Source organism: Solanum tuberosum, unplaced genomic scaffold, assembly GCF_000226075.1.
Source record: "Solanum tuberosum cultivar DM 1-3 516 R44 unplaced genomic scaffold, SolTub_3.0 scf00019, whole genome shotgun sequence".
Taxonomy (NCBI): domain Eukaryota; kingdom Viridiplantae; phylum Streptophyta; class Magnoliopsida; order Solanales; family Solanaceae; genus Solanum; species Solanum tuberosum.
The window spans coordinates 1,613,539-1,622,376 of NW_006238945.1; the positions used below are offsets into that span (position 1 = coordinate 1,613,539).

Consider the following 8,838-nt stretch of genomic DNA (forward strand, 5'->3'; position numbering starts at 1 on the left):
AAAAAAAAAAAAAAAAAAAACAAAAACAAAAAAGGGCTGATTTGACTGTTAAATTCCTAATCACATCCACCCCTCCCCAGGAAAGTAAAAATGTCTTTCTCTTTGCTTTTTTCCTAGAAAGTTCTACTCAGTGAATCCTTTGAGGGGAAAGCAGAAGTTAGAATTGGCAGCAGAACTGAAGATCCAGGTCACTTCTATTTCTTGTTTTTAAGCAAAACCAACTCAAATCCAAATTCCTAATATCAAGATGCAACCTTATCATAAAACATTTACTACCTCAAAAATATGTAGTTCCAATAGTGATGGTGTCAGAAATAAAAGAAAGAATAAGAATAATAAACATTTGTCCAAAAAAAATAAGAAAAATGAACAGACTATATAACAAATTTAAAACACATTTTCTTTTATTAGTAAGTAAATTCATAAAGCATTTTGTAGCTTGAATCATTCTCACATAAACTCACCATCCTTTCTCATCTCCGGTAATAACCCTGAAGCATGTCTCTCGACAATCTTCAGGTATCCATCAACCTCGTGATCGGAAACATTAAACAAGACAATCGAGCCATATTGAAAAACTACCATGTAACAGCAGTCACTGCCACTTAAGTTGGCACCTAATGCCTGAAAGCATAACACATTATTATATTAGGAAAAAATACAACAACACTAACAAGTAATATTGGAATTTATTATATGCTTATTTAGCAAGGAAAAACAAAATCAAGACCACCTCAATCCAAAAACTTCCGCACTAAAAGAAAAACAGAAATCCTCAAAAACAAACCTGCACAGGAGCAAGCTTGGGGAAAAAAAGTATAACATGGAAAAGGAAAGGAAAATGTCAGGCAAAAAAACTTTCAGCCCAATGCCTTTAAACAGAACCAACATCAATCAATCAACCACACCTTGATTGCAAACTGGCTGGGGTGGTTATGTAGATCTACTATATCCATTCTATTGTAATAAGATCTATTTCATCGCAATACTAACAAATTAGTCTCTTAATGCAAATCAGGAGTTCTCTAAAACTACTAAAATCCATCATTCACTTCCTACATTGACATGCAACTCTTTCAACCAGATTGACAAAAACTCCTAGATATAACAAAAATTTCCAATGAGGCAGATGTGGTCAATGAAAGTGAACTCATGTTCACAGGGGTTCACTACGTGGAATTGTAGATGGTCTAGTTTCTACCTGTTGCAAACAGACAGAAAAGGTCTATTGTCTGCAGATATCAGGAAAAATTCCTATTTCTGATAAAATTAGATCATGAATCTGGAAAGGTAATTGACGAACGATCAGCCAGAACCTAACAACAGCCAGAAATTAGATCATGAATCTGGCTAGATTGCAAGAAGGCAAATAACAAATGATCTCAACTACAAACCGAAGAAGAACATTCACATCATGCGTACAATGGCAAGTAAAGCCATAGTTTGCACCGAGGCAGTTAGACATATAAGTGCTCTCTGTAAATATGCAATCTTCAACATTCAATACTTCAAGAACATATCACCAGTCCATGCCTCTTTTGGGGGAGCATAAATTTTAAGCTGAGAACATTGAAGATGCTCCAATCACTATTGTCAAGTAGATAAAGAGGACATCATGCCCCAGTTAAAATAGCAAACCAGTCTAGCACAAGAAGAACAGAGAAGGGTAATTTATATATTTCATCTTGCTGACGCTTTATCATTTTGAGTGCTTATCATGCTGTAACAGTCCATACATGTTATGGTCCATAAAAATCTATAGCTTCATGCATTACAAAATCACAATTCAAGTGCCTACAACTTTAAAGATAAAAAGTGAAAGAATGCCACAATCTATCAGCAACTTTGTAGGCAATTGCAGCAAACACCTCTGTACTGGTTTTACCCTCTTCTTTTTTTTGTAAAAAATAAAATACTAATGATCTTTGGTTAAAAGAAATTGAAAAGTGTTTATTGTTTCCAAATTTTCAGGAAGAAAATTTCAACCATATTTGAAAAACCCCACTTTATCCTGGAAGATACAAGAGTGTTGATGAGCCAAACTACCTCCCCATGACTCAACTTGATATTATCTTCCCCTGAGTATCACAAATTACTTCTAGATTCTCATGATACTCATCAAGATGTGGTGATTAGTAACTTTTGATATATAAATCTGCTCCAGCAAAAGAATTACGCTACAATGGCTGAGGAGAGAAGAGCGTTGAGTACATTAATGTAGAATGAGTAGGACCACACTGTGATAAAGATCTATTCATGGATACTCTATATCTTAGTTGGAGATAATTTAGTGTCATGGAAAAGGAAAAAACATATGTGATTGCATATTATAGTGCAGTGCAGACGCAGAAAATCGAACTATAATGGTGGAAAATGTATAAAGAGCAAGCAACTACTCAACGAAAATTTGGATAAGTAAGATATTACTTGAGGTTGAGTGTAATATTTATTAAGCACTTCATATTGTATCAAATACAATGCTTTATAAGAGAATCAAACACATAGTAGACTGTGACTTTGCAAGGGAAAAGATATCTTAGGAGACATAGTTTAGAAGTTTTATTCACCAACTTGAAGAGGAGTGACAGGTAGAGGGTGCAAACAAATTGGACTTAGATAGAAAAATGAGTAGACACATCTTGAATCAAGAAATGCAAATATAAACACCAAAGAGTGTAAATATAAAAAGTAACAAAACATACTCTCAACCTTCTCTTCCGTTACTCATCTAACAGATTATATTTCCATAAAATCAACCAAACAAGGTCCAAAACACCAAAGTAACCCTCACAATCATGTGTATCCAAACTATTCTTAGTATCCCCATATCTTAAAACAAAATTATTCAAATTCAAAGACAGAAGATACACAAAAGACACACTCACACTGGCAGCCTTCTTAGTATCCCCAAATCTTAAAACAACATAATTCGTCATTCGAGACGAAGGTGGAATAAAATTCTGCTTGTTCTGTTCCACTAAGCTCCTCAAATCCACACTGCAAAAACTTCCAATCAATACTTCCCTATTCTGAACAAAAAACGAAATGAAAGAAACAGATATAAAAAAAAAAAAAAAACAAACCTAGTAGAGAAAAAGAATGCCCTAACAGGAATATACGGCTTAACAGCTGTAGCACTAGCATCATCATCATGATCATCCTCTTCCCTCTCCAAACACAATTCCTCAGCTTCGGCGATCTCCGAGCACGAAAGGGCGTCGTTCCAATCCACCGTGTGCGCTGAAGACGATATTGAAGAGAGACATTTAGCCACAGCGAAACTAGGCTTCTTACTAGAGGAAATCAAGCCGTGGTTCAAAGAATGCGATTGTCTTCGGAGAATGAGGGAGAAAGTTAGGGTAATTGGGCGATGAGAAATTTGTAGGTTTCGGGAGAGAGTGTGGAGAAGAGAAGGGTTTGTTGTGGAGTGAGTGAAGAGAGTTCGAAAAGCTTTGTTGAGAGAAGGAATGGAGGAAGAAATAGCAGTAACAGACTTCATAGGAGCAGCGTGGAGAAGAAAGAGAAGCAAAGCAGTGGTTTATGGGTCTCCACTCTCCACACTGTCCTTGAGGTTTTTCAGCCGCATTTTCTAAATGAATGGGCAGGTTGGGTGTTATAATAGTTTCTTCTTCTTCTTTTTTCCAATTGTTTTCCCACAAATGGCTTTTTCTTCAAGTTAAGCTGTCTACTTTCCTTTTTAGACTTACGGTGTGTTCGGTAAGAAGGAAAAGAAAATATTTTCCAATTTTTTTATGTTTAATTGATTTAAATGTTTTGAAAAATATTTTTCAAATCATTTCATTTTCTTCAAATCTAAGGAAAATTACTTTTCTTCAAAAATTAAGAAAAATATTTTTTAAAATTCTTCTTTTTTTTAAAAAAAAAAGGCCCATTTGCCAGATTTTATTATATTGGAAAGGGATCACAAAGAAACAAATCTTGCCCAAGTCCTCAAAAAAAAATTAAAAGAGTAAAAAAGACAACAATTAAAGTTGTTTCTGGAAATGTTGTCGGCTTAAACTGTAGATTTAGGAAAGTCAAAACTCTTTCATTTTCAACTCTCAATCATTGATGTTCTCTTTGGATGAAATTCGTCGGAGCTCAAGCTCTGCGATATATCTGATGTGGTTCTCTCGTTGGACCGCATACCTCCGTCAGTGATATTGTGAGCAATAGTCTTCCTCTTCCTCCTCCTCTTCCCCTTTCCTCTTCCAGGTAATCTTCTAAATTCTTCCTTCATTCTTAAGTAATTTTGTCGCACATGAGTCTCAAAGTTGTTATGTTGTACTCTATGTGTGCTAGAGCTGTTTTCTCCTTTACTTCGTCCCACTTGGAGTCCTTGTAGATTTATTAGATTTGCGAAAAAATGATTGAGCTGTTGTGATTGATGCGATTGAATCCCATAATATGTTGTGATTTTAGCCTTACACTTGATATGAATTAGCATATAAGGCCTGTGAGTTTCGTATTCAAAATCTATCAAGTAATGTATATTGTCGTTCCTTCGCCCCTCTCACAATCATGCTTAAATTCACAATTCCTAATTCTGATTGTGGGTACTTGTTGCTTATCTAAATTTTAAAAAAAATTCTTGCTTGCCCGAATAGATTAGCAAAGGAATTAAATTCAGACCTTCCTGGTGTGTCTAGTGCATAATTAGCTATACAATCTGCTAGATTATTTCCTTCTCTGTAAACATGTTGTATTTGAACTTTGCAATGTTGTGATGGGTACTATGTATCTTCAACTGTGATTGATATATTCCAAGGTGCTTTCCATACTTTATAAGAACTTTTATTAACACTAGAGAGTCAATTTCCAAGCAAATAGGTGTTATACCCACAGTGAGCCAATGTTTCCTTAATAGCTATAGCTTTAGCCTCAATATTTGTTCCCTCGTGTATCTCCTCTCCTTGAGCATAAATTAGATCCCCATCTCGATTTCTTAAACAAAAACCATAGGAGCACCTTCCAAGATTTCCTCGAGATGCTCCATTTGTATTGCACTTCATCATCGTTCCATTAGGTGGCTTCCACTTGACTGGAATGTAATAGATAGGAGGTCTATAGTCTTCCAAGAATTCCACTATTTTACCCCCATCCAGTTGGAAGATTTTGCAAGTTGGGATAAGTAATTCTCCCTAGTTTCCAGATATCAACATTCACTTTGTAGACCAAACTATTGTAAGAGCATTATCGACCATGTTTCAGGATATTTCTTCTTTTACACAAATTTCATATGATAATGGATGGTACAACTCTCATAATTGGTTTCAACTTTGTGCTGCAGCTTGTTGTCCATCATTTAGAGATGACTTGTGAGAGTTGCATGCCTCATCCCACTTGAATTCCTGCAAAATTAGCAAACTGTCTCCACAGCATTGCAGCTGTGAAGGATGCTAGAAAAAGATGAGACATTGTCTCTGATTTAGATTGTGCACACGAGCACCTTGAAGCCATATTGATACATATATGCTTCAAAACATCATCCACGGCACCCTGAACTTCCAAGCTCGCCATAAAAGTCGTACCAAAAATTAGAGTCTCCTCTCTTAATTTGTCATCCTATTTGATATTTAATGAGTTCTCTCACCTTGATTAATTTCTTCCGTACTAGTGACCCCCCTCCCCCTACTTTGGGCAATCACAGGGTGTAACCTTTTACAATATTTATTTATCATGAAATCTCCCCAGGGTAAGAGTCTACTTCTTATATTCCACCACAATTTACAAAACAAGGCATTAGAAACATCAAAGATAGATCTAAAACCTATTCCTCCTTCTTCTTTGGGTAAGCATGGATTGTCCCAATTCACCCAATGTCTACTCTTCTTCTCTGTATTGTTATTTCAGAAGAACTTAGAAAACATGCTATGTATCTTCTTAATAACACTAATAAGAGGACAAATAGCCGACAACAAATGTATAGGAATACTTTGAAGGACATGATTAACAAGCACACCTTCATAAGATAGGATTTTCCCTTGACATCCTTGGATCCTATTTCCTATCTTTTTTTTTTATCAAAGAATCATAATGGGAGGTTTTTGTCATGACCTAGGAGTACCCCCTAGATGTGATACGGCGTACAAGACTCCGAAAAGTCTCATACAAACCTCTTAGCATATCATAACATAAGATAATAGGAAAAATGGTGCGGAATTTAAAATTTTTATCCATACAATCGAAGTCTTTTATAAAAGCAAGCGGAAGTCTAACTTGTCTCAATTAGCCATCTAATACAATCTTTGAATCAAAAATATAAAGTCACAGCCTTTTCAACATAATCGGAACATAAAATGACTAGAAATAAACAACTAATGACTCATATGTCCTCAAATCTTGAGGACTCACCACAAGCTAAGAGAATAGTCGATATAAGCTTGAACCAATAGAAGATCACCTTAAGAACCGGAATCTACACTTTGTGAAAAATGTAGAAAATATGGGTTAGTACAAAAATACACTAAGTATGATAGCCATGCATAAAATCCTTGAAAACATGCTAAAAAGGACATTTTAGTTGAAAAGCATGCATTTACCAAGTTTGAGAATCATCATACACTTTAGTATAAAAGCATAAGTCACAAACATATTCAACATATAGATCATCATAGCATAATAGAACCATCTCATAAGTAACCCTAAGTTATACTTGTGCAATGCATAGATAAAAATCACGTAATTCCATCTATACTAAGTACCACTTTTAGGCCACCATAATCATACTTACCATTCTTTGATGTCATCCTTAGTTCATACTCATAGACAAGGAAAACCTTCATATTTACTAAATCATATCAAGGAAAGCAACCCATAGCAACAATCCACATTAAGCATACTTCATTACACATAGCCTTCATATCAACATACTTAGTATCATCATCATAAGCATATTTCACAAGTCATTATAACATAAGAGGAACACGCCATAACTACTCTCAAAGCCTACTTGTGCAATGCATGGATGAAGTACATACCCCCACCCACACTTTATAGAGCTTCTTGAGTAACCATAGTTCATAACTCATATTCTTGTTCATAGTGAGAATAAGCCTTAACCGACATAGACCATGTAAGCTTAACATGAAATCCAGTGTCATGCCCCACACCGAAAAGAGTTGGTCTACTTGCCTAAGGTAGAACCGATAATATTTTAGCTTAGGTGTATCCACTAGCTAATATCCTATGTGGGCACATAGTTATGGGATAAGGAGATTGTTATTAGAAACCCGGCCATACATAGGGAGAGCTTCCACCCCACAATATCCACTCGGTGCTAAGCATTAAATTCCCAAGAAATAGTTAATTCTCTATTAACATCATTACTCATGAAATAGATGTCATTGGCCTACCGGTTCAAAGTACATCATTAGAATAGCTCATTGAATCCTTTTGAAAAGGGTACTATTGGTCTATCGGTTCAAGGTTCATCATTATAATAATTCATTGACTCATCATGAAAGGAGTATCATTGGTCTACCGATTCAAGACAAAGCCTTAGAATACTTCATTAGTTATTCATGAAAAAGGTACCATTGGTCTACCGATTCAAGGTATATACATCAAGGTAACTTTTAATTACACATGAAAAGGATGCCATTAGCCTACCGATTCAAGGTACATCAATCAAGATAGCTCTTTAATTTTACATGAAAGGGATGCCCTTAGCCTACCAATTCATTTAGGTGAGGAAAGCCTTTCACAACACCACAATTACATCATAGTCATAATCACTTATTCTCAAGTATTCATAAAGCATGTACCTAAACATCATGATCATACAAAATTCTCATAATTTTCCCTTTAAGGATCATGGATCACAATTCACCAACACATCTAGAATTACTACATTAGACATGGATTATGACATGATTCAAGTAATCAATTCATAACATTCATAAAACTATAGCATTCTACTTGCATCACTCAATACCTACACTTTAAGATCCAATTTGAGAAATTAGTGTAATTCATAGATTCTTGAGGAATTCATCATAAAAACAGTAGTAAATCATCAATTTGATCATAACATAGAGCAATTAAACCAATAGAATCATTTTTGAAGTGAATCCATGACTTGGAGTAACCCTGGCTTTTGGGGGAAGTTACAAGTTTTGAAATTGAGTTTGGAGGGACTCCATGAATGAAAACTATCCATAGATCAAAGACTATCATACCTTATTGAAGATTTACCACGAATTTGAGGAGAAAAGCTTGATTCTTCAACCCTAGCTTCACCTTTCTTCTTTGTCACGCCTCGAGGCTACCCCCTAGGATCACGAGTGAACCCAAGCTAACCCTGCTGGCATATCATAAACATACTAAAGTAAACTGAATCAATAAACAATGTGTGGAAGATAAATCATAGAAAAATCTAAAATGATGGGGATACCCATTTACTAAATCTGAATATAAGAAACTGAGAGTTTTAGTACAAATGAAAAGTCAAACTCTAACACTAAAGCTAAAACTAACTGTGTCTGAAATAAAGGCTCTACTGACTAGAAATGTCACGCCTCGAGCTACCCCCGAGACGCGGACACGGGACCTAGGACCACAAGTGATCCCAAGCTAACCCTGCTGGCATGATCATGAGCATACTAAAGATAATAATAACTGATGCGGAAGCTAAATCATAAAGTAAGTCTGAAACGATGGGGAATACCCATATACTATATCTAAGATATATGAAAACTGATGAGTTTAATACAAAGAAGATATTAACTCAACACTAAGCTGAATCTAACTATGTCTGAAATAAGCCTCTAAACTGACTAGAAATGTTGGGACATGCCCCAACTAGATCTAGCAAAACTGAAACTAAAGACTAAAAGC

The 8,838-nt window shown here is 35.4% G+C and overlaps 1 protein-coding gene across 1 annotated transcript in view; it reads right to left on the reverse strand.

The window, feature by feature from the left end:
* Nucleotides 1-3,650, reverse strand: part of LOC102578930 (sporulation protein RMD1) — a 10,113-nt gene extending 6,463 nt beyond the window's left edge. Inside the window, exons 1-3 of the mRNA XM_006340478.2 lie at nucleotides 3,084-3,650; nucleotides 2,886-2,997; nucleotides 465-624 (exon numbers count right to left, since the gene is read on the reverse strand). Of these exons, the coding sequence (XP_006340540.1) occupies nucleotides 465-624; nucleotides 2,886-2,997; nucleotides 3,084-3,499 (688 nt within the window). The 5' untranslated portion in view covers nucleotides 3,500-3,650. The remainder of the gene's footprint in view (nucleotides 1-464; nucleotides 625-2,885; nucleotides 2,998-3,083) is intronic.
* Nucleotides 3,651-8,838: the final 5,188 nt, after the last annotated feature.